Source organism: Camarhynchus parvulus, chromosome 3 (genome assembly GCF_901933205.1).
Source record: "Camarhynchus parvulus chromosome 3, STF_HiC, whole genome shotgun sequence".
Taxonomy (NCBI): domain Eukaryota; kingdom Metazoa; phylum Chordata; class Aves; order Passeriformes; family Thraupidae; genus Camarhynchus; species Camarhynchus parvulus.
This window is the reverse complement of record NC_044573.1, coordinates 17,295,142-17,320,039: the sequence shown is the minus strand read 5'-3', so window position 1 is coordinate 17,320,039 and position 24,898 is coordinate 17,295,142. Positions and strand designations below refer to the sequence as shown.

Genomic DNA, 24,898 nt, shown 5'->3' with positions numbered 1-24,898 from the left:
CTTTCCTCTTTACCTGGGAAACTCCCTTCACCCCTCCCGCCTTCGGTCGGCCGGGGAGGGGGCTCGGGGGGCGGGAAGGGCCCGATCCGGGCGGGAGGGGCAGCGGGCTCTGCGCCCCGGGCCGCCCCGGCCGCCGCCGCTTCGCCAACGCAACGAAACGCACCGGACGGAAAAGTTTTTCGTTTGATTTTAATAAAATGCAACTCGGGGAGGGGGAGGTAAAACTTCTCCCCGCGGGGCCGATGCCGCCCGCCAGCGGCGTGGGGGATGCGCGGCCAAAGCGCGGCCGCGGGCGCACAAGGAGCGCAGCCGCGGGGAGCGGAGCGGGCGGAGGGAGCCCGGACCCTGCGGGGCCGCAACAGCGCCGGCGGCTCCAGGCGCGACCGCGGCCCGCTCCGCGCTGCGCCCCGCCGCTCTCGCCAAAAGGAGTCCCCCGTGGAGGAGTGAAGCGCCCGGGTTTGTGCGAGCGGCCGCCGGTGCCGCGGGATTTACCGGCCTGGGAAACTGAGGGCTGCCCCGGGGCCCTCAGGTGGATTTGGCCCCATGCGAAGTTTGGGAAGATGCGCGGAACACCCCAGCGCCGAGGGGGCTGGGGCAGCGGGCTCCGCCGTGCTCTTCTGCCCTCCCGTAAAAATACAGGAGCTGGCGACGGCAGGAAACACACTCCGAGGGTTCCGCGGCTGCGGAGCGCAGCGGAGGCTCGGGAGGGGAGAGGGGCAAAGCCCGAGGCGCTGCCTGCCGGGCCGGGAGCTGCTGAGCCCCGGAGCGTGGGGCTGCCCCTGCGGCGAGGGGGGCCGCGGGCGGGCATCCTCTCCTCCAGGGGAGGCCGGTGTTTGCCCGGCTTTTAAAGAGGAAAAAATAACTCAGTCTCTGGGCTGAGGGCAAAATAAGCGTGTGCGTCCCGTGTGTTTCGCCCCCAGCCCGGCACACCGGCCGCAGGAGGCCCCCGGACCGAAGTGCCCCTGCCATTCGCCGGGGCCGGGGTCGCGCAGCCCAGCCCGGTCCCTGCCCGCCCGCGGCTCCCGCCCTGCCGCCGACCTTACCTGGGCACAGCGGGGAGGGCGCCGGCTCCGTCCGGCGGAGCGAACGGGGGATCGGAGTGGCCGGGACCGTCACCTCGGGGGGGTGGCGAGCCCCGCGCCCGCCCTGCCCGCAGCCCCCGGCCGAGCCTGCGGGGAGGCGCCCGCAATTGGGGATTGGGTAACGGCGGGAGCTGCGGGAGGCTCGGTGGGGCATGGATACCCCCTGGTGTTGGGGGGGAAGCCTCGGGGGGCGGCTGCTGCCCGCCAGGACCGGGGCTGCCCCGGCGGGGAGAAGTGGTGGGAAGGCGGCGGGGGCGGGGGGAGCGCAGCCCGAGCCAGGAACTGCCCCGTAGGACCGGGGCAAAACGGGGGAGAGGGGCTGGAAGGGGGGAGAACTGTCCCCGCAAACTCTTCCTCCTCCCTCCTCCTGCCTTTGCTTTTTTGTGAATGGGCCGCGGCGCCTTTGTTAGGGGGAAAAGTGCCCGTGTCGCTGACTTTAGCGGGAGAGCGGAGGAGCTTGCTAACCTCCTTCGCTCCACTCATCGGCTCCCTCCCGCCCGGCTTAGACGGTTCTCTCCTCGCACAGGAAAAAGATTTGAAAAGAAGGGGAAAAAACCTCCAACAACAACAAAATAAAATGGGGGGGAAAGTCTTCCCCCCGGGAGACCGCGCTCCGATCGGGGCCGGCAGGCAGCGCCTTTGAACATTAGCTCGCTTTCAGCTCCACTGCAATTAGAGGGAGTTGATTTGGGGAGACCAACAAAAGCCGCGCACCGGAGCCTCTTTAGAGGTCCGGGGCCGCTCCGCCGCCTGCGCGGCCGCCGCACCCCGACCCCGCCGCCCCGAGCCAAGAGCGGGGCCCCGCGGAGCGGCGCGGAGGGCCCGGTGTCACCTCGCCCCTGTCCCCGCCGCTCCCGGGCGGCCCCCGCCCGCTCGCCCCCGCGGCGCGTAGCAGCCCCTAAATTCGGGACACGCGAGGAAAGGTGCGGTCGCTGGAGTTTTATTGCGATTTTAAAGCACAAAGTTTGCGAGAGCCTGCGGGCACCGGGATGGGGGGGCCGCGACACCGCCTCCCCTCCCCAGGAGCGCCCTCCGTGCCGGCGAAGGCGGCGCCCGAAACTTTTCCTGCGGTCTCCCCGGGCGGCAGGGACGCGGAGGCCGGCGAGGAGCGGCGTGGGGGGCATCTCGAGGGAGGGGGCAGAGCTGCGCGGGCGCGGAGCGGCCCTCCCTCTTCCGCACTTCTCCAGCAATTCCCACCACCCGCCCTCTCTGCGGAGGTTGCGCGGGGCCCCGCGTGCCCGCCCCCTGCGCCCCTCGCTCCGCCGGCCGGCTCTCCGCGGCGCCGGGGTCGGTGCGCGGGGGAGCGCGGAGCGGCGCGGGGCGGTGCGGAGGAGCCGTCGCCCCGCGCTGCCATTGCCCGGGCGGCTGTCAGTCAGGCGGGGAGCGGCCGGGGATTGGCGCCGGGCTAGTTACGCAGTTGCTTTGCGCGCACATACAAGGGTAGGGCCGGGGGTAGGTGATCAATCCTCATCAGGGGCCGCGGCTCCATCGCCCCGACAGCGCGGGCCGCCGGCAAGGTAACGCGGGGTACCCCGACAAGTCGGGGGTGCGCGGCTCGGCTCCGGGCAGCGCCCCCCCGGCCCCCTCCCCAGCCCGCCTCTCACCTGCCTGCCCCCCTCGCTCCCTCCCTCCCTCCCCCCGCCGCGCCCCCTCCGCGCCCCCCGCCCGCTCCGCCCCGCGCTGCCCCGCGCAGCCCCCGCCGCCGCCGCCGGGCGGGCGCTCAGTCGCTCCGCAGGTGGCCGCGCAGGTGAGGCGGGCGGGGGCGGCGGGCACCGCGCTCACCGACGGGGCGGGCGGCGGCGCCGGGACGGAGCGTAGCGGGCCCGCGGCGCCGTGGGCAGGAGTGGTGAGCACGGCCGGGCCGGGGCTGCCTCGGGATTTTTTTGCTTCCCTCTCTTCTCTTTTTCACTTTTATTTCCCTCGTCTTCGCCGTTCTCGCCTCCCGGGACGGGCCCGCTCCGCTGCGTCCCCGACAAAGTTATGCAACGCCGGGTCCCGGCGCTGCCACCCGCCCTGCGCCCGGCCCCGGCCTAGGGGGGCACCGCGAACCCCGCCCGGCCCCCGCGGGTCCCCCCCATTGCCCCGGCCGGGGGAGCTGTGTCAGAGAGCGGGGGCTGCCCCCGGGGCTCGACGGCTCGACGGGGCCGCCCGGGGTCTCTCCGCTCCTTCCTCCCCTCCGCGTTTATCTGCGGCATTTTGCCCGGAGCCCGGGCGCTGCCGGGTCCCTCCTGTCGCGCCCCCCCCGCCGGAGCCCCCGGGCGGGCCCCGCCGCCGTCCCGTCCCGGCTGCCCGCGCTGTCGCCCGCTCGGCTGCCGGCGCGCTCTTTCTTTCCTTTTCCCCTTTTTAACTCTTATCCATTTCTAATTAAAACGTCCCCGTCTGCTCGCTTTTAAATTAATTATACTTCCCTCCTCTGATACCTCCTTTTGATTCCTAATCCAATTATCTTTTTAAATAATTGCTTTATCTCTCCCGATCGCCGGGCACTGTTGCCTCTCGGCACTTGCGCGCGACTCGCCTTCGTTTAAAATAAAATAATAATAAAATTAACAATCGGACGCCGCCCGCGTGGAGCCCCCGCGCCGGGTGGGCGCAGCCCCGCGGGACCCCCCGGCAGGACTCGGGCGGCCGAAGCCTCACCCGCTTCTCTCCGCTCTCTCCCCAGGCGCTCCGGCCTCGCCTCTGCGCGGGGAAGAAATCTGCCTGTGTCTCGATCCTCGTTGTCATTTTGATTTTTTTTTTCTCCTTCGTTTTTATTTTTCTCTCACTTCACCTGCTATCTCTCGAGGACCTCGTGGCGGTGACGGCAGGACTGAACGAAAAAAACTCCTTTCACGCCGACTTTGTGCTCCGTTTTTAAATTGTCGTTGGCTTTTTTTTTTTTTTCTTTTTGCCTCTTATTTGGGGATTTTTTCGGGGGCTCTTTTTGTCAGTTTTTTTTTTCCTTTCATTTCCCCCTTCCCCACCCCATACATTCGATTTGATTTTGATTTTTTTTTTCCTGCCGGACTTTGGAGGAAAACTGCCCGGCTTCTAGCATGATGTCTTACCTCAAACAGCCCCCTTACGGCATGAATGGGCTGGGGCTGACGGGCCCCGCCATGGACCTGCTGCATCCCTCCGTGGGGTATCCGGGTGAGTGCCGCGCACCGCGGCCCCCCCGTCAGCGGAGGGGGAAATTTCCTTCCATCCGCACGGGTTTGGAGGAGCTGGTGGGGCCGTACGGCTGAGGGTGGGTGGTGGGCTGGTTGTTTGCCTGCACCCCTGCCTGGGGACATTGGGGTCTAGCTGAATTTCCCCCCTTCTCCCGGGGTATCTTCGTTTTCCCAGGGATTTTTAAGGATAAAGAAGTTTCAAATTGATCAACAACCCAAAAAAGTAATTAATTTCGGCACAACGAAATCTCCCCGTAGCTCCCGCTGGAGCCAGGCCTGACCCTTCCCCAGCCCTGTGCCCCTGGCCCTGCCCGCAGCGGGACGGGCTCCGGCCGCCCTGGGTGTGCGGGGTCGCTGCCGCCCTTGGATGCGCCTCAGGCCCCTGTCCCGGGACACCGGGGCTCCCCCCGTGCCGGGGCGTGCGGGAGGTGCGGGGGGCCCAGCGTGACCGGCGCGGTGCTGCTCATCCCGCAGCCACCCCGCGGAAGCAGCGGCGGGAGCGCACCACCTTCACCCGCTCACAGCTGGACGTGCTGGAGGCGCTCTTCGCCAAGACCCGCTACCCGGACATCTTCATGCGGGAGGAGGTCGCCCTGAAGATCAACCTGCCCGAATCCCGAGTCCAGGTACCGGACCTGCGTGGGGGAATCCTGCACCACTGTGGGATGGGGCATGCAGGACCACCCCAGCTCAGCTGGTGCTGCTCAGATCGGCTGCTCCAGCCACTCTCATCCCTCTTTCCTTGAGATGGGGATGTGTGTGGGCTCCCATCTGCTTGTCTGTCCCACTGTGGGGACATTCAGCCGAAGAGGGAGCATTTATCTTTATTTTTTGTTGTCTTGTATTAATTTTATTTTTATTAATATTTTTCTGTCACCCTCCACCTGCTCCAGGGTACAGATAGCAGCCCTACCACCTGGGTGCTTCCCAGAGGGATTCCCTTTGGGCACTGGTCAGTGGATACCCAGGAGGACGGGATATGCAGGCAGCACCCAACACAGGATCTGTCCCCTAAATCCATATTTTGTTACTGTGCCAGGGATGTGCAGGAGCTGGGACACCACAGCCTTTGGCCCTGGCCATCCTTGCTTTTGGCAGGCCGTGGGGTGGCCGGGCTGCCGGGCAGGGGTGGGATTATATCTGGGGTGTGAGGAGTGTGCGGTATTCGTGGGTACCGGGAGAACGGGCGCCAGGGTGAGGGTGGCTGGGTGCTCGCAGCCCCTCCTGGGGCTGTCTGGGCCCCTGCTCAGCCCCCCGCGCTCCTTGCTCCCCTGCACCCCGTTTTCTCCCTGCAGGTCTGGTTCAAGAACCGCCGCGCCAAGTGCCGGCAGCAGCAGCAGAGCGGCGGCGGGGCCAAGAGCCGCCCGGCCAAGAAGAAATCCTCGCCCGCTCGGGAGAGCTCGGGCTCGGAGAGCAGCGGGCAGTTCACGCCGCCGGCAGCGGCCTCCAGCTCCGCTTCGTCTTCCTCCTCCAGCTCGGCCTCCTCAGCCCCGGTGGGCGCCCCGGCCTCCCTCAGCACCCCGGCGTCATCCATCTGGAGCCCGGCTTCCATCTCTCCCGGCGCGGCGCCCGCTGGGGTGACGGTGCCCGAGCCGCTGCCGCCGGCCGCCGCCTCCTGCATGCAGCGGGCCGGCCCCGCCGCCTCGGCCGCCTCCGCCTCCTACCCCGTGTCCTACAGCCAGGGCGGGGGCTACGGCCAGGGCTACCCCGCGCCGCCCTCCTCGTCCTACTTCGGGGGCGTGGATTGCAGCTCCTACCTGGCGCCCATGCACTCCCACCACCACCCGCACCAGCTCAGCCCCATGGGGCCCTCCTCGGTGCCGGGCCACCACCACCACCACCCGCTGAGCCAGAGCTCGGGCCACCACCACCATCACCACCACCACCACCACCACCAAGGCTACGGCGGCGCAGCGCTGCCTTTCAACTCCTCCGACTGCCTGGACTACAAGGAGCCCGCCGCTGCCGCCGCTGCCTCCTGGAAGCTCAACTTCAACTCCCCCGACTGCCTTGACTACAAGGACCAGGCGTCCTGGCGCTTCCAGGTCTTGTGAGGGACCGGTCACCATCCCCCCAAGCTGCCACTGACCCCCACCCGGGGGCTCCCCACCGCCTCCTGGGCAGGACTCTGGGCTCTTCCTCCTCCTCCTCCTCCCTCTTCGTTAGCAGTGGCGATGTCCTGGGGAGGTCCTGCCGCCCCCATCTCTACTGACTGATATTTATTTGCTTCCTGCACCACTCCACCAAGTTTATTATAATTATTATTTTTTTAAACGCAACAGAAGAGGAGTTAAAAAAAAAAAAATTAAAAAGCCAAGCGTGTCCCCTGCTGCCCCCTGGGCAGAGGCGCAGGCTGGCTCCTGCCCTGCCAGTGCCCCCCAGCTTTGTGCGGGCACCCTCAGCCCTGCGGGTGTGGAATTCCCGGCTCGCCAGTCCTGTACAGCCTCTTGCCGCGGGGAGCGGCGGGAATGATGTAAATACTCGGTCCGTTCCAGTGACCACGATTATTTTTAGTTGATGCTGTTGGGTTGGCATTTATCTAGAGTCTAACATGGAACAGAACGTAAAAAAAAATCTTTTTAAATTTCGATTTTCTTCCCTAAAAAAACGAATCTTTCTCGGTGTCATGTCCTCCGTCCATCCTCGAGGGCTCCGCACAAGCTTGGCTGTGGCGTCCTGGGGCTGAGGGTGAGGGGGGCACGGAAGCAGCCATGGGAGGTGTCCAGAAGGGAGGCAAAGGGGAGGGAGGAAAGGCTGCCCAGCTGATCCGCAACCTGCAGACCAAAAAAACCCAAAACTTTTGGACAAAAAAAAAAAAAAAAGGAAACAAAAAAAAAAAGCTGCAAAAAAAAGTTTTGGTTTATTTTTTGGGGGGAGGGTTGCAGGGATAAGCTGCTCTGGTTTGGGGCTGGGGAGGGGGGGCGCACGGCTTTTCGGAGTGTGTTTTTGGTTTGGTTTTCGTTTTGGTTGTTTCGAGCCCCTTGTGTCGGTCGGTGCGCTGTGGCGGGTCGGGGCTCCGCGTTCCTGCCTCCCCCGTCTGGGCTGGCGCTTCCCGCAGCTTTGCCCCGCAGCGGGGACAGGGACAGTGTACGTGTGACTTTTGATGCCGTAACCCCTTCGACTGTAAGGCAACCCCCCTCCTTTCTTCCCGCCCACCCCAATAAAATCTAAACTAATAAATGTAGTGGTGTCGTGTCCTCCTTCGTCCCTCCTGCCTCCTCTTCCTCATAAAACTTCCCTGGGGGGAGTGAGGAGCAGGGAAATATTTCCTGGGGGGTCCCAGCAGCTGGGGATGTGTGTGATGAGTTTGCGTGCTCTCTGAGGGGGGACCCACCGCCGCCTCTGCGGGTGCGGGCTGGGGACCCGCTCCCACGTTAATTGGCGCTTAATTGGTTACGGATTTATCGGTGCCCCGCGGTGCCGAAGGGACGCGCGGGACGGGCGAGCGCGGCCCGAAACTGCGATTTCCCCCCAGGGTCGGTGGCGCAGCCGCCAAACTCGGGACCCACGGGCGGGCCTGGGTGCCGGAGTGCGAGGGACATCCAGCCGGACCTCTGTCCCTCTGTCCCTCTGTCCCTCAGCGCGGGTTCAGCACCGGCGCCTCCAGCCCCTACTCCCGGCCGTGCCATCCCCCAGGCGCTGCCGGCCGCGGTCCAGCCAAGGAGGACAGGGGGATGAATTTTTTTCTCGTGACAATCTCTCCCTCTTTCCCCCCCCGCCCCAGACTTCGCTCCAGTTGTTGGAAGCTGCCTGTTGGTTCTGGGGCTGTTCCTGTTTGCACAGGACCGGGGATGCACGGACCCGCGGGGCCACTGCTCCCCTGCTTGGGGCATTGATGCGCTGCTCGGGGAGCAGCCCCAAATCCCCATCCTGCTCCCCGTGGTCCTGCAGTCGTGCCCACTGCACCTGGAAGCTCCGGGGCTGTGCCGTGTGTCCCCACCGCTGGTGTCCCCGGCGGCCCCGGGCAGCGGGACCGCAGCGGGGTGAGCGGGGCCGACGCTCCCCGCGGCTGCTTTGGGGAGAGTTTCACCGCCTGTCCCCGCCTTCCCGCTCCAGCATCCCGGTGGAGAGCGATCGGGGCTGGCACTGCGATGCTTCCCGCGGGAAAACAGCGGGATCAGCCCCAGGAGCCACCCGTGCCAGCCCCGTGCGACCTCCCGGGGCCGTGGCAGAGCCCCGAGGCGGGGGTGGCCGCCCGCACCCATCGGTGCAACAGGGAGCTGTGGCAGGGCTCGAGGGACTGAGTCAATGTCAGGGGAGTTTTCTTTAAGTGTATCTTTTCCTTGTTGTCTCCTTCTGCGCATGTATATGGATAAAAGATATCTAAGTATTTTTTAGAAAGATATCTATACTTCTACTATACAATAATTGTTCTCTTCTGCAATCACCAAGGTGTACAGGCAGTTTGAGTGAGGGCCACGTGTGCTGGTGCGTCGGTCCATGCATCCCCAAGCCCTTCCTTTTAAAGGGGAAAAAGTTGTCCCAGCCCTCCTGGGGCTGGGGAAAAAAAAAATAAATCTGTGCTGGGCACAAAATGAACCCGAGTTGCCCTCCCAGATTTAGTGAGCACTCGAGAGATAAGATCCAGCAGGTGTACAACACACAATCCCCCAGACACACACCTTCTGTCCTCTTCAAACAAAAATGATGCACACTTCATCATCCTTGTAAACTGTGTTCCAGTATAACTCAGTAAGTGATGCTGAGAGACACAGCCAAGAGGGGAGCCTGAATTTTGGTTTTGGTGACAAGGTCCTAAACCTCTTCATCCAGTGCCCTACAGTGGGGCTGGGCTGGGGCTCTGCTCTGGGGTGTTGGACTCCAAGGGATGCTCACGTGCTCCCACCTTCCCCATCGATTTAGGCACCAGGAATACCAGGTGCCACTGATCATTGGTTCATCCAGCAACTCCCACACTGCAGTTTGGGCTTTTTCCTGTCCCACTCACACAGACCTGGAGCATGGTGATGGAGCTGGCTGCTGAGCACAGGTGGTTTTGGAGCACAAGAGGAGACCTGGTCAGATGACACCAAATCATGGCTGTGCCCTTAATGCTCGGCTCCATTTGTTTCATTTTTTTCCAGTCAGCGCCAGCAGGGTGGGCAAGACTTGACTTCCCAAATGGGTGTCGGTGGGTGAGCACAGGCTGGGAAGGGTCATGCCTGGGTTTGGGGGGGCCCAGCACTCTCCCTATTTTGCAAACCTCTCCCACTGTGGGCTCCCTCCAGGCTGGCACAGGCACTGCCACCCCGAGCATGAGTCACGGCAGGTAAGGTGGCACGGCGCCTGGTGCCCGGCTCCAGGGGCAGGCACCAGCAGGATTGCCAAGCTTTTTAGGGCAACCTGGTTCTGAGAGAGCTGCCTACTTGGCTCGTGCCTCACCTCTCCAGCAAGAAGGCTGCTGGGTGCATGGCTACCATTATTATTTAATTTTTTTAAATTAAACTCACACTTGCTGCTGGAGCACAGAGCTGCCGGGGCCGGGGGCAGCAGAGCCAAGGGCTGGCTCAGCCCCGCAGCCCCTGCTCCTGCCCAAGCAGCTGCCTCTGCAGGAGTGCCTGCCCCAAAGACACCCACCTGGGGCTTTCCTGCAGCCACTGAAGGGCCAGGATTTGGGGTGAGCCGGAGGAGGGACAGAGGGGAGAACATTCCCAGCTTGGGCTCCCCTTAGCTTCTGCGCTGGTGCTTCACGGACCTGGAATAATCCATGACCTATTTGCTGTTAGCAGAGCATTTGCTAACAGCATTTGTGTCCCTGCTTTGCTGTAGAACCCCTGCATGTGGCAGGGAGCTGGGACAGGTGGTGATGGGAACACCCTTAGTGGGCCATGCAGAGGTAGGCAGAGGCTGGACAGGGTTGCTGCTGGCTGGGTAAGTAACTTCTCTTTTGGATACAGGAACTCAAGCCATTATGGCTGAGCATGACTTAAATTATTAAAGAATTATAACCAAAAATTCTGTTGTAAGTTTCAGAAGTTGTGCCCACTAACATGACTTATTACAGTTATTTTGTAGGCAGCCTTCCTGGCAGGGAGCAGAGAAAACAGGTGATTATAGCTGAATAAGGAACCACTGGTTTGTGGTTTTCCCTGCGCTGACCTCTGTGTTAGCCAGTCACTGCTAATTCTTACACTTTGAGCAGCAATTAATGCACATAAAATCCCGTGTTGGTTCCAAGCCTGTTTTGATTTTGTCAGTAAAAAGCCTGCAGGTGAACCTCCCAGAGGAGGAAGCTGCTGTACCAGAGAGCTCTCCTTTCATGTCGCACTGCCAAGCACAAAATGCTGTGGGGAAGGAGGAGGGGGAAAATGGTCACAGGGATGAAGCCTAAAGGGAAACATCAGCCTATTTCCAGTTAAACCCCTATTCAACACTTTTTTTTTCCTGGTCAGACAGGACTTTTCCAAGAAAACCATGCGAGGATATTTTTTTATGAAAAAAATGCAATTTTAGGAAACAGCATTCTGGACCTTATGTACATTTCTAGTATCACTTCCTGTATATTTTTAAGCTGAAATCCTCTTAGCATGCAAAGTAAATAGATTATGATATACTGAAGGATTAAGAATCACTGTCTGGTGTCAGATTAATCCCTCATATAGAGCATCACTTGTACTGACAGAAATATGGCTGCAATTCAGCAAAATAGCTGTATGGCAGGGCCATGTGCTGCAGCCTCTTAGGCAGAACGAGCCCCTGTCACCACAGTCCAGCGTCGTGCCGTGTGTTCTCCAGAAATTCCACTTCAATCCGTGGGACATTTAAGGCACACTCCTCTACAAGCTCAGCCGTCACCACCTCGGCTCTGCGTGGGGAAGCGAGGCAGCAGCTGCTCTGTTCCAAAGCTCTCTTTATTTGTCTTTCCCTGTTGAGTGTACAAAACCCTGCGGGCTGCAAGCCCTTGGCTCCCTTCAAACCTCCAACCAAAGTGTCTCTTTTGAATACACGCGTGCAAAGATGCAGATTGGGACGAAGTGCCAAAAGGGTGCAACCAAAATCACCCATCAGGCAGCAGAACTTTGACTCACAGGGGAAAGTGGACTATAAATATTTTATTTGGGCAAAAGCAGAATTTTTGTTAATGAAATAGTTCTAATGTCTTGTGGGTTTTGGTTTTTTATTTTTTTACATCTGTGTCCGTACACTCTGCGCTCCATCAGGTGGTGGGAGGAAGGACCCACGACGATGCTCGCCCCTCTTCACTGCCAGAAAAAGACAGAGAGGGCTGGCACAGGTCCTCTTCTCAGTGCATTTTCTCTTTGTGGTTAGAGGAGGGAGATTAAAATCTGGACTCCAATGGAATGATGCTTAAGAGGCTCCGCATCTTTTTTTCAAGGCAAAATAATGGTTATTCAACTAAGATGATATATCTAGATTTGAAAATTGAGAGCATTCTTTGAAAAATGCTGCTGACTGTGAAAGGCTGCTCTTTCATAGAGGTATCATGAGTGAAGATCTTATCTGCTGGTATCTCAATAGGACGGTTTTCAGAGCCTTAAGTGGAAATTCAAATCTGCTTCCAAGTGAAGATTGTAAAAACATATAATGCATAGAGAATTACAGACTTTCTCCTGAAAAGCTTATGCATGCATCCAAGAAACCCCACCAAATTTTTCAGCACTGAGTTTGTCCAGTAAATGGGGATCAGCAATTACTCACTTTTTTGACACCTTTGATGAAAATATCACCAAGTTGCCCTCCACAAGCAAACACAGGGCACTTTGTGCATGGACATACCAATATGAACTCAGAAATAATTTAGAGGTCTAAGAACGGGATATTTTCTAAGCCTGGTGTTTTGTCATCTGCCAGTGGTCAGACCCAGGGCTGGCTGGAAGTTTGCTGAAGGACTTCCCAGGGCAGGTGAACTTCACCACCTTGGTGAGGTTTCCTCTTCTCTGCTTTGGCAGCTCAGTCACACCAGCCCAAAGTGCACAATTTGGAGAGACCCACTGGCTCCAGTCTCCTGTGGGGGAAAGACAGGCAGGATCAAGCAGGCTGCAGGGAGAGGCACTGGGGGATGGAAACACAGGAATCAAAACACCACCCCAAACCCAGGGAGAAGAGACAATTGTAGACACTGTCCCACTTTGGCCTGGGGGACTAAGGACATAGCCCCAAAATGGTGCAGACTGGCTTATCATTCAAGGTAAGGCATTTCTCATCTGTTTTAAAGCCCCTTCACACCCCTCTGACCCTGCTGTTCCTGGGAGAACCAGGGGCTGCAGCTCCAGGGACTGTGCATGGTGTCCTCTGGGATGTGAGGGGCTGGCAGCCGAGGCTCCACCTGCCTTAGAGACCCCTCACCTGGTGCTTGGAAACCTATTGGCAAAAGTGAAACTTTAGGTTTTTCTTACCTTTTAATTAAGCCGGGTTAATGCCCATGTGTGGCCAGCCAGGTTTTAAAGTGGGGATGGCATTTGGCATTCCTCACACAATGCAAACGAGTGATTTAAGCACAAATCCCCATCCTGCACTCTGTGTCTGTGCAGGGTGGAAGCCTGAGCCCTCTGGGTTTTCAAAGGACATGGAGATGGGGAGAATGTGTGCCACCAGCAGAGGTTATTTCATAACCCGGGCCAGGGCTAGCGTGCCTGCGAAATGCATGAAATGCTTTGCCTTGGAAAGCGATGCAGTCTAGTGAGTCATTGCTTTCTTTTGAATTACAGATGAGTAGCCAGCCCTTCATGATGCAAAGAAAAAAACTAGGTGTGGAGCTGGAAACAAAGGGAAACATGTGTTTGTCCCGTCTCAGAGGGCAAAACACACTGGCTGGCGTGGGAAGAGGGGGTGGGCTTGGATCCAGGAGGTGGCTGTCAGGGCTGTGTCAGGCTGTGGGAGCACTGGTGAGGGTGCACAGGACTCATGTGAGTGACTCCCTGGCTCTCTGACTTCAGGGAAGATTAAAAAAAAAATCTCCTAACTCTTGAAGTTTCACAAGGAACCTTTACCAGAGCAGCAGCTCCATCTCATGGCATGTGCACTTCAGCACAGAGATAGAGATCTCCCTCCAAAACAGCATTCCCTCCATGACTTCCCTATCTCAGTATGGAGGGAGCATTAAAAGGGCAATGGCTCCAAACAAGCTCTGTATGGACATTGAGCTTCCAGCCCATGGCTTGGCTCTTCCCTTGCAGGGAGATGGTGAGAGGTGGCCCTGACAAAATACAAGCCCTTGAAAACCCTCAGAGGTATTTTGAAGATGATTTGAAAGTGTCCCTGATGTCCCAGCTGAACCAGTGCTTGCATCCCAGACCCCATCAGGTTATTCCAGAGCGGAAATGTGAAGCACAGCTTCACCACTGAGACTTGTGCTCAGTAAGGCACCTCTCACTTCAGGGAGGTTATGAGGTGCCTTCCTTGGCAGCAGCCCTCATGGTGGGGCTGTGTGTATGTGCCCTGGGTTTTGGGTGGCTTCAAGCTTTCTGTGGGGTCTCCTTGCTCTCTGAATGACACCTGCTGGAGGCTTCAAAAAACATGGGTTTTTTTTTCCAGTAAAGCTCTGAGGAGCATCAGTGGCTGAAGGTAAGGGAGGGGTGGCTCTTTTGTCCCCAGAACTGTCCCCCCTTATGCAGAGGGGTTTCTGTGTGTGGTTGCTCTGGGGATGAAGAGAGTCGGTGGGCAGGTGAATGCAGGCTGGAAAAAGCCCCCACAGCATGTTTGACCATGTAAGAGTCCAAGGCTGTTTGGGTAGGTCCCTGTTGCTTGAGGTGCAAGGTCCAGAGTGCATCAGGTGGGTATCTGACCTGGGTTTGTGATTTGTGCCTCTGTCTGGGGAGATGTGAACAAGAATCCAGCCCTGCAGATCTACCTACTTGCTTTTTAAAAAAATACTTTTTAAAAAATCCTATTTGCAAACCTCTCTGGTCACACTAACGCAGACCTGGCGGTGTCGCGTGGGAAGCCTGTGATGTGGCATGAAGTTTGCAGCTGTTTAATGTTAATCAAAGGCTGAAGAGTGGTAATGATTGGAATCCTCCTCTGATATCTGCATCTCTTCTGCTGGAGCACCCCAGCAATAAAAGGTGCCGTGATAATTTGATGAGAGCTAATTTTCACTGCGCAGGAAGAGGGCTGTGCAGGAACAGGGACAGCCAGCACTGCAGTGCTGCTCCCTATGGTAGGGAGCTGCTGGTGCTCCAGAGAAGGAAAACATGAATATCCTGACAGGAGAGCATCTCCTTGTGCCCTGGAGAGTTCAGATCATGGGGTTTTCATGGTAATGATGTGGTCCCGCTCCGGCAGGCGAAGGGAGGAGCGGTATGGGAAGGCACACCCTGTAATTGAAAAGCCACTAAGTCATCCCAGACCTGCAGGGATGGCAGGATGGAGGCAGTGGTTTGCTCTGTCTCCACAGGTCTGAGGCAGAACAGAGGATCCCTCTACTCTCCTGGAGTGGGAAATAGAGAGACACCTCTTCCCTGCGCTGCTGTACTGCTCCCAGGAGGCTACGCTTTTCCTCCTGGGATTATTCCCAAGGGCATGATGAAGATGGGAAAGGACAAGAGTGGGAGAGAGGAGAATAAATGAAGGAGCCCCGGGAAATTATTTTAAACACCTGCTTTATTCAGATGAAGACTGCCTGGTACCAGGCTGCAGGAATGACTAGGAGGAAGGACATGCCTGTTGCTAGGATCCATAGGTACCACTGCTTTTCACTGGGAATGCCTTGTTTCCCTTGAATAGCACAATATTAAACCATTCTGGGTGATAGATAATCCACTGAGTGATAACAGATTAAAATTATCACCTGGTTGCCATTAAGGAGCCATTGGTTTCAGCACCTTAAATTCCCTGGTAGAAGATCAGTCTCTGGTCCAGGATCAAGAGAGCAGTTGAGATTAACATTTTCCAAAGGGTCTTGTTTGTATCAAGGTAGGTGACCAAGGTGTTTGGAGCCTTGGTTTCACTAATCCAACTCTGGGTGCTCCTACATGGAAGCTCTGAACTAACCTACACAGTTGCTCAAGATTATCAAATCCCAGAATAACACAGAGCAGGAGGGACCTCTGGGACCACCCTGCTCAGAGCAGCAAGGCTGGGCTGGCTCTCAAGCAGCACGGTCCTCCAGGCCACCCCAATCTCACCTCCAGGATGGAACATGAACACCAAATCCTGGCCACCCCAAATATTGAGCATGGGATGCTCACTTCTCACCTGCTTCAGCCCTGTTGCCTGAGGAGCCATACCCACACAAGCCACGCACAGGGCAAGGAAAGCTGCAGGTTATCCTCATTCCTCCACCATCTATCTTCATCCCCACCTTTGTGCTCAGTGGTGGGATCCTCTGGCCAGCCCAAAACCAGTCTGGCAAAGCCACCTAAGACTGCGCTTGTCCTATTGCCAGCTGAGAAGACCTCAGCAGCCCTTGCCCACCATCACCCTGCCACCACTGGGCTGCAGGCAGGCCACAGGTGACCTGTGCTGGTGCTGGAAGGACACAGGTGACCCCCATGGTAGCAGAGTCTTGCCTCTGAGCCACTACTAACACTCTCCTCCAGAAAACAAATCTTGTTCAACAGCTTGAGCACTGCTTGGCTGTGTGACAGCCAGCTGCTCTGGCAGGTCACTGGGAACAGTTTGTTGCACGATCTCCACAGTTTCAGGGAGGAGAAGCTTCCTCATAGCTGAGAGCAGCAGCGAGTGAGGAGCTCATGTGCTGTGATGCACCCGCAGAAGGCAGGCCCGTGTCAGGTCCGTCCCTGCCGAGGCCTCAGTGGCCATTCGTGCTGGGAACAGGTCACCCCTGGCTCCAGCCTTTCCCCAGCAAACTGGCAAAGGAGGGCAAAGCAAATCCTCCAGCTCCCAGCTGCAGGGATCTTCCTGCAGAATTGCCTGTGCAAGAAGGGCCGGGTTTTGGGTGTGCTCCCCTGGGGTGGCACCAAGCCCAGTATTGTGCGAGCTCCGGCTGAAGCAATGCGGGAAGTGGAGTCAGGGGGACGCCAGCCCGGGAGGCAGCGGGGTGAAAGGGGCACCTCAGGAACGGGCTGTCCACCATGCAGCAGGCTGGTGGTGATGTCCAGGGGAAGAGCTGCTGATGGTGGGTTTGGGATGGATTTGGGATGTGTTGGACTAAAGCCACAGGTTGGTTCAGCAGCGAGAAGGGTCTGGTCTGATTTGCTGGGTGCTGGTTCCCCTGCTGGTACCCAGCTGCTGCAAGACTTCTGAATTTCCACATGCCCTTAAAAGTCAGAACAAAATGTTGATGGAAATGTTTTCTTCATGGAAATGTAACTTTATGGAAGCATAAAGTTAGTGTTACATGGATGGCTGCTCTTCTCCAGAAACACCTACTCCCAGGTCACAGAGGTCACACTTTGACCCACCAGCTTTTAGCAACAGTGACCACTCAGTTGCAGTGACTTTCTGGAACCAAAGAATGCTTTAACCACTCCCTTGGGTAGGTCCTTAATGATGTGATGGCAAAGCTTTCTTCTGTGCATCATTCTCCTTATATAGCCTGAATGTCTGGGCTTGTGGATTTCACTGTTATAGTCCAGAGATTTCAAATGAACTTCTCAGTTTATTAATTCAGCTGCTTATGTGAAGGCAAGAACATCTTCCACAGAGCTTGGGGAAGGAACAGGTAACTGCTGGCTAACCCAGCTGCAAAGCCAGGGATCCCCCAATGTCTCCAGACCATCACTGCTGCTGTGCTTTACTTCACTCTGTGTCCTGAGACCGCCAAGATCATCCAAAGGCAAACAGAGAGGTCCTGTGAGATGAGGATTTCCCTCTGGTGTGACCCTGACGTGGTGGACTCCGGCACCTGGTCCCCAGCCTGTGCCCATCCTCCACCCAGTGCAAAGGCACAGGGGCCTGCAGGAAGCTGCAGAGGTGGGGCTGCTGGGTGTTCTTCCTCAGTGCTTCAGGACTGGTAGAACAGCTCTTAGAGCACAATTTTACTTGGCACAGGCTGGTTTTGTAATGAAAGAAATAAATAAGTGCCATCCTGCTCTGCTGGAAGGTTGAAGTGTTTCTTTTAAATTTTTTTTTTATTAAATGATCTGTTTGCACTGAGGCCAAACACTGAATACTTTGGCCTCAAAAACAAAAGTTTAAACAGGAATTGTAATTGGGAGAAGGCTAAAACACAGGCACTCTTGTGCCCTCATTGGTGCTGCCATGAGTTATTTTATCATTTGTTTTATTTTATTTTAGTTTTTCCTGTAGTGTAGAACTGAGTCAGCATGCTTGTGCTGCGTGCTGCTGACTCAGCAGCTCTGGAGAGAGGCTCACCCTATATCTGTGTTCTCTGTGCACCCCCACTGACTCCCAACCACCTGGGATCCCAAACCAGGCCAGGAGGGAATGTCCCCGTGGCAGATGAAGGACATGGGGGGCAGGGCAGGTTTCCCTTCTCCTCCTCTCCCCCTACAGTGAGTTTCCTGCAGGCTGGAAGCCTGAGCTGGCACCGGGACAAGGCCTGGAGGCTGGCAGTGTGGGAAGGGATGGACCACCTCTACTGGCAGCACCTCACAGTTAAATCAGTTCAGAGTTATAATGAAACATAGGGAAGCACTTCACCCCTTTTCCCTGCAATCTTCCTCTTGGAAGTGCCAAGCCAGCGCTGGTTAGCTCGTGTAAGATAAACGTGGCTGGAGGATGAGAGCTTCACGTGCTGTGCTCAACACAAAGCAGCAGGTGAAGCCCTACTCTAGCAGAACCATACAGGAGCATTTCTACCAATTCCAGCAAGAGCCCTGCAGGCAGACAGCTTGCATGGACAGGCTTGGGGAGTTTCAGGAAGCTTCAAAATAGAGTAAATAATAATAAGCAGAAATAAAATAATAAATCAGAAATGCGTTACCTGCTCTGAAGGAACGGCTTTCATATTTCCTTCAAGAAAAAAAAAAAACCAAAAAAAACACCCACCATGTTATTTACATTCCATTTAACTCACTGAAAAACCCAAACAAACAGAGGTATTACTTTCACTTTTTTGATAAAAAAAGCTATTTTATATCATGTTATTCCATGGATGAATTAAAATACTTAATATATTGCATATACAAGTCTATACACGTAGGATATGTATATTCGCTCAAACACCACAACAAGTTAAAGCAACCATGATTTTTGTGGATGAGGCAGTGTGGAGATGCAAGGCCAGCAGCAGATCAGGGATCCCAGGTAGTCCTGAGCTGTTGCAGGACTGGGATGGGCAGGCTAGGACAGCCATGGCTGCAGCACGCTGCTCTCCCTGCAGTGGGGGAGCCCTGGGGTGGTGGGGCTGCCTGCCTGAGCGCTCACCTCCTGTCTTGGAGGGCTGTGTGCTGCCAGCTTGCTGCAGGAGCTGCTTCAGGATGAGGCTTCATGTTACAGCTTGAGCCGAATTAACAGCTGCCAACATCAAAAAGAAGTCCTGCTGCAGGCAGTGTCCTTCTGCCCCTTTCTTGGTGTTGTCTGTGGTGTCTTCTAATCCCCACACAGGGCAGGTTGGTTCATGGGATGCACAAAAGCCCACAGGAGAGAAAACTAACAGATTTGGGGTTGGATTAATGTGCTGTCAGCTCCCTGCATGGTCCCAAGAATGTGGGTAGAAGAAGGTGGTGAGGGGGCAGTAGGACTGACCCGTTGTGGCAGTGGCAAGTTCAGCTTCACTGCAAGCTGGAAGTGTATCTATAACTGGCTTGTTTGAAATAATCTCTTTCAGCTGTGGCTGTAGGAACCACCTGGCCTCCCTGTGCCTGGAGACTGGCTCTGTTCCTACCTACCTGTCTGTACAGCGACGGGACACCCGGACAGGGCAGGAGATAAAAACCCTCGTCTCACCCCTTGTGCAAACACTCTGACCTATCCCTGCCTGACTTTCTTCACGGGACAGCTCTTCAACCATGACCTTCTCATGCTGGCCTGCTCCTCTGCTGGCCTGCTGCACTCCCTGGGCTCTGCTGTGATGGGAATGCCAAGTGCTGCCAAAGCAAGGCAGCCGCCCTGGCTTCCTCCAGAGCGCCGCAGGAACCGCGTGTGCTGCTGCTGCCCCAGCCATGGAAGTGGGCAGGCTCTGCTGCTGCTGCTGGCTCCTGCACAGAGTAACAGAGCCACAACAGCTGGGACTAACAAAGCCTGCCTGTCTGTGTTAAATCAGGGATACTGCTGCAAGATAAGGAGATTCAGGTGATTGGTCGACTTATTCTACTTTCCATGAGCCAGTAGCTGAGTCCTCCCTGCTAGGAATACACAAACTGAGCTCATGCTGCAATGCCTTGTTTTTTCTCCTGGACCCAAATGAATGTTCAAGATATGAATTACTAATATTTCTAGCTTCATCATTCCCCTGTGCATATTTGAAAAAGACTTGTTCACTTACCTTCCTGGCTGCTGGAAAATGTTTTCTTGATCAGGGAGGTGGTGTGGCCATCCGCTCCAGGCTCAGTGTCCTCTGCTTGTCTGTGGCTGGTGGGTCTTGGAAAACAAAACAGAAGTGATAGAAGGGGAGTGAGCAATGCCCGCAGAGCTGGGGAGACACTGCAGAGCAGAATAAAGCTATTCTGTTTGTTTTCTATCTTTTCAAGTATACAGCAGCCTGTGTAATTTCCTGGCTACAAACTGCAGCTCTTTTCCATCAGATGCCAGTAGGTTTGTTGACTGAGCGTCACTAGGATCGCTCATTTGGCCATGCAGTCGCTCCAGCACTGTCCTGTCATTCAAAGATGAGGTATAAAGCTGGTGGTGTTTTGAGTAATTAGTTTTGTTAAGCAGGACAGGCTGGGGACATGTAACACACATAGCAGGCACCAGGCACTGCTGGCAGCCCTGCACAGAGGAAGTTGGGCAGATGCCAGGAGAGGAGGATATCAGACTCAAAATACAGCACTGATTTTCTGAAATTTTTGTCCCTACACCACTTTCATCACTGAAATCCAAGTTGTGAAGGAGGTGCAGGGAGGAAAGCATCAACTATGTGTTATGGAAGATGCAGATTAATTTGTTGGGGTTTTTTTGTTTTGTTTTGGTCTTTTTGGGTTTTTTTTGGTTTTGCTAGTCTTGGTTTCTTCAGCCATCATTAATGTCTGCTTACACAGCCATGTAGAAAGGCAATCCATTCCCAGGGCAGTGGAACTGGAAACCTGGAGGCCTCAATGTGCCATCTTGGCTTGCTGACTCGCTGCTCATCCTGCCATCCACAACCTGCCAGGCCCGGTGAAGTCCAAGGGAGCATTGCTTTCATCAAGAATGAGTCAAGTAGAGAAAATAAACTAAACATCCAATGCCAGGCCAACTGGGAACTCTTTTGGGAGGATTCTCATCATCTGGGCAGCTTTTCCTCCTCAGTGGATGTAGTCATGTTTGACTCAAGTAGTGTTTTACTCTAGGGTGGCTTTCAGCTACAACAGCAGTGTAGCTGTGAGAATAAAAATGTGAATGCTTTTGTGCAGCAACCAATTTCTTCACTGCCCCAGTGCAAAATCTCATTTAACTTTGATAATACAAATAATACATTCCAGACATAAAAAGCCCTTTATTACTGATGAGAACATAAATAATTAAAGAAAAAGCTGAGATTTTCCCCATGCTTTTGTCTTCCCACTACCAGCCAGAAGACAGCTATGCAAGCAGCTGGGGACATGTAAAGCAACTAAAAGCACCTCTCCTCATCAGCTTTCTAGAGACATTTTTAAGCTGCAGTAATGCAACTCTCCCATCACACTAAGCTTTATTGGTTCAGTGTAAGAAACTAAGAAACTTCACTGGAGACCAGATTATGCTGGTTGCAAAAGCAGGGGGATTCTTCTGCTCTTCGACCCCATTATCTCCTCTGTAGTGTCTTGATCAGCTTTCTTACACACAGCCTTGGATTCTGCCGAGACCTGCAAATTGCTTTTTTGGCTGCCAAATTGCCATAACCCTTCTATTTTTATATTTTAAAAGAGCTTAAAACCCTCCATCCTCTTTGGATGTGTCTTTAAAATTGACCAGTACCGGGAGGATTTCATGTATATCCAAAGGCTTAGAAGAAGATGTTACCTCTACTGAGCTTCTAGTTTTACAGTCAACAGAAATGAAAAGCCCAGCGGGGATAAAAGGAACTTAACCAGTTCGGTCTAATGCATATAAATCTACCTAAGAGCTCAAGGCACTGGAAGTACTCAATGCACTACATTTATCTGAGTCTAAGATACAGAAATGGGTCTTCAGCCCACATGCCACATGTCCCATTTTGATGCCAAGTTAATATGAATTAAGAGACTGAGATGAATAAACAAGGTCAGTCTGGGCTGGGCCAAGTTGAATCAATGTAAAATAATTGTCAGTATTTTCTGTCAGCAAGGCTGGTTTATCTTGGCTCAGGATTCTCAGTGCTATAGATTATAAAATGTTTTCAGTGGAACAGTTGGCAGACATTTTATTGATTTTTCTTTGTTTTGTGAATGCTGGAAAAATTTCCATTAAGTATACATGCCATTCATGTGATGAAGCCAAATTGCTTTTTCAAACTTTTCTTTCTTCAAGTGTGCTAATGCGTTAATACATTAGCAATCTAATTTAATCAAGAGGACCTTTGTCTGGAATCAAGGGGCCATGGAACACACCTTGATGCATCTTGAGCACTTACGGGCTAAGAAGAGTTAATTTTGTATTTTCAAGGTGCAGTGTGCACACTGACTGATTAATTTGCCCCTCTGAATTCGGTAATGTATTATCTCAGTTTTACAGATGTAGAAATTGAGAGAGCAACTTTGCACAAAGCCATCTCTATCTGCCTGCTGTTGCATTCTTGGGCTGAGCAGTGGCAAAGAATGAGAAGGAAGAGAAGAAAGAGAAGGAAAGAGAGGGAAGGCTGCAGCAGCCAGGCAGGAAGAGCACTGGAACCAGCTGAGCTGCTGGATCCCACTTCTGACATGAATTTCCTCCACCACATCACCACATGCCTGCATCACACCCATTAACAGAGTTGATTTGGAACTGAAAACTGCTCAGGCAGACACGGCAGCTGGTAGGATTACACCTGAACCTGGAAGACGTTATCCCTCAACCTGTATTCCTGCTATTTTATGATTGGATTTGCTTCCTGGTTAGAGAGGACTTTTGAAACAGGTGGAAGCCATAACAGTGATGAATGCTTGCTTTATTTGCACAGAACAGTCAGGTAGGAGTAAGAAATCCATTTAATGGTTTTTTTTATGTGACACACAAAAGGGGATGCTGTGGGATAACTCTAATTCCCTCCCTCTATGCTGATTTATTAACCAACATAAAGAACTGAAAGATGCTGTTAGAACTTCCTAAGGTTTGGTCAGTGATGCTACAGATTCAAAATATACAGACATGCTCATGAGATTAAATAAAAAATTTGAGGAGAAGTAGGAATGTGTGTATTCTTAAGGACATAATCAACAAGAAAGTTTTATGGTAAAAATCACTGTGATGATAAACAATTTTTCCTTTTATCCTAATCACTTGTATTAAAATAATAGCCTAATTAAAAATGGAGTAGTCTTGGTTTGGGGAATGGGGACTAGGTAGATGGATAATGAGCTAAAAACCCCTCCAACCCAGCTTCACACACTGCCAACAAATGGAAGACACTTAAGCCCACAACACATTATCGTAAGGAAAGAGAATTACACACTGATGGGGAGGAAACCCACACTGCAGCTACCAAGGCCAGTGGCAGAGGAGTGAGTGCAGTCACAGCTCTGTGTGACTCTGGTGCCAGACTCTGGCATGGTCCTAGGCACTCTCTGGCTGACCCATCACAAGTGAGCTGTCTCACAGGCAGCTGATCAGCTCCTTTGTGTGGCTGAGAAAATCAGCATGCTACCTCGGTCCTTGGAACAGCAGCATCCAGAATATCCTCCTCAAGTGCCAGCTTCTGCTGCAGGGTTATGCTGATCAAAACGTTTTCATAAACAGACAACAAAAGTAATGGGAGGACAGGAACTTCCAGGCTAAAACATAGCTGACACTTGGAAGGAGAGAAGACAATGGTCAATGCCAAATGTAAGCCAGAGGTGAGATCTTTATCTTATAAAATTATTCACTGGACTGTGCATTGTTGGTGGTGTTTAACTGTCCTTTTTATGTTAGAGTGAAAGAAATCAGGCAGAAAACAAATCGCTGCTTTCTGGAATGTTGTCCTGAAATCTTTACTGCCCTTAACTTTTTGTGTGTGTATGGCTCAGAAAGCTGACTACAGCTCTCCACTGGCAGCAACACCACTGCTGCTTCCATAAAACATCATGGAGTTAAATCAAGAATAAGTTCTTAAAGAAATAAACCCTTGAGATTGTTTTATGAATAATTATTTTGTTTCCAGCCTCTTCTGTCCATTTTCTGTCCCTGTCTTCATCCCAGATCATGGCTTTCCTGGTTAAGCAAAGAAGACGATGATGTTCGTTGAAGTGATTGTTTAAATCACACAGCCTGAAAACTGGGCTCCAGTTACACATATGCAGATGTCAAACTCCCTGAAGGGCATTAGAAACAAGGTTTATTAGGCAAGTGAAACATAAGTGCCTTCTGCTAGTCTTCACAGGGCCCTTGCTCATGATTTCTGCCTAGCTGTAATTCACGAGATATGCCTCAGCTGTCCCAAGAGCTGAAATACAAGGAAGAAAGAAATATGTGCTGGAGATGAGCTTCCAAAAATTGAGTGAACTGCAGATTTGGGACAGCATCTGGGACTAATAGGGGTAGTTGTGTTAGAAATGCAGTAATGTAGTAATTGGTGTGACTAGCTGGTACAAAGATGTAAAGCCAAGGCAGATAACAAGAGACTCTGAAAGAACTGCCATTGAATACTCTTGCTGAACAGCTGCAAAGTCCTGGTGTAGTCTCTTACAGGAACTTAAAGAACCACTGCTACCCAGAAGAAGCCAATTACAAACCCAGAAGTCTCTGGTAATGCTGGAGTATCTGGGACAGAGAGATGAAACACTGCAATAACTGCAGAACAGAGAACAGCCCTATTTATGTAGGGTCCCAACACTAAAACTTCCTTTCTTTACAGAGATTTCCTCCCATGAAGAAGTCTGATGCAGACTTGGCAGCAGATGCATTGTAGAAGAGCAACTCTGGGAAACTGGAGGCAAACCGAGCCACAGCTGGGTGCTTGTAGCCACCCGTGGCTTTCTTTAGGCACAGGGAAGAAGTTGTTGGAGTCACCTGTGCCTCAGCAGGTGACCTTCCCACCCGGCTGGTGTTGTCACAGGGAGTGCCTTTGAAACCTAAATTCTTGCTGGCAGGCTTCAAGCAGCTGTGGCCAGCCGGGAAAGCCATGAGAAGTTTTCTTCCATAGCTTTGTAACCGGCTACCAAAATCTCCGGCCTCTCCCGGCTGAGCTCAGCGGCATCTCCAGGTGTCTGCAGGTGGAGGAGCTGGTGCATGGGTGGGAGCTTGCTTTATGCTCTCCAACCAAAAGCCTTGGGAAATCCCAGCCATTTGTGCAGCTCTGGTGACTGCAAGGAGCCACTCCTGAGGCTCAGCAACTCATGGTGACCCACCTGGGTAGGTGCAGGCAAACATGGTCAGTGGGGGAGCCCAGGAGTTGGGGCAAAGCTGAGCTCTCAGCCTCTCCCCAGACACCTGACAAAGGCAGACGTGGGACTGCCAGAGCTGGGTGAGTCATAGCAACCTCCAGAAGGAAAAGGGTGAGTGAAAGGGAGGGAGGACAGCGTGTTTATACCTTGGGATCACAGGCGCGCTGGGAGTAGT

General features: G+C 54.2%; 2 protein-coding genes across 11 annotated transcripts in view; one reads left to right on the top strand and one right to left on the bottom strand.

Moving 5' to 3' along the window:
- The first annotated feature begins 2,540 nt into the window (after positions 1–2,540).
- Positions 2,541–6,542, top strand: OTX1 (orthodenticle homeobox 1). 2 transcript variants are annotated; one of them, XM_030945310.1, is made up of 4 exons: positions 2,541–2,599; positions 3,748–4,217; positions 4,712–4,863; positions 5,533–6,542. In XM_030945310.1, the coding sequence occupies exons 2-4, from the start codon at positions 4,121–4,123 to the stop codon at positions 6,289–6,291; spliced, it is 1,008 nt and encodes a 335-aa protein (XP_030801170.1). In that variant the 5' UTR covers positions 2,541–2,599; positions 3,748–4,120; the 3' UTR covers positions 6,292–6,542. The 2 variants fall into 2 exon arrangements, with proteins under 2 accessions (XP_030801170.1, XP_030801171.1); XM_030945311.1 differs by lacking the exon at positions 2,541–2,599 and adding an exon at positions 2,887–2,928.
- Positions 6,543–11,079: 4,537 nt separating this feature from the next.
- The window catches only part of WDPCP (WD repeat containing planar cell polarity effector), a 148,514-nt gene continuing 134,695 nt past the window's right edge, over positions 11,080–24,898 (bottom strand). For all 9 annotated transcript variants that reach the window (XM_030946091.1, XM_030946101.1, XM_030946095.1 and 6 more), the window contains 3 exons: positions 19,551–19,645; positions 18,048–18,076; positions 11,080–12,203 (listed from right to left, as the gene is read on the bottom strand). In XM_030946091.1, coding sequence (XP_030801951.1) covers positions 12,153–12,203; positions 18,048–18,076; positions 19,551–19,645 — 175 coding nt within the window. In that variant the 3' untranslated portion in view covers positions 11,080–12,152. The remainder of the gene's footprint in view (positions 12,204–18,047; positions 18,077–19,550; positions 19,646–24,898) is intronic.

Excerpts from the sequence above, each read along its gene's own strand:
- OTX1 (XM_030945310.1), top strand. The coding sequence starts at position 4,121 with ATGATGTCTTACCTCAAACAGCCCCCTTACGGCATGAATGGGCTGGGG. Across the intron at positions 4,218-4,711 it reads TCCCTCCGTGGGGTATCCGG|CCACCCCGCGGAAGCAGCGG; the intron begins GTGAGTGCCGCG and ends CTCATCCCGCAG. Across the intron at positions 4,864-5,532 it reads TGCCCGAATCCCGAGTCCAG|GTCTGGTTCAAGAACCGCCG; the intron begins GTACCGGACCTG and ends TTCTCCCTGCAG.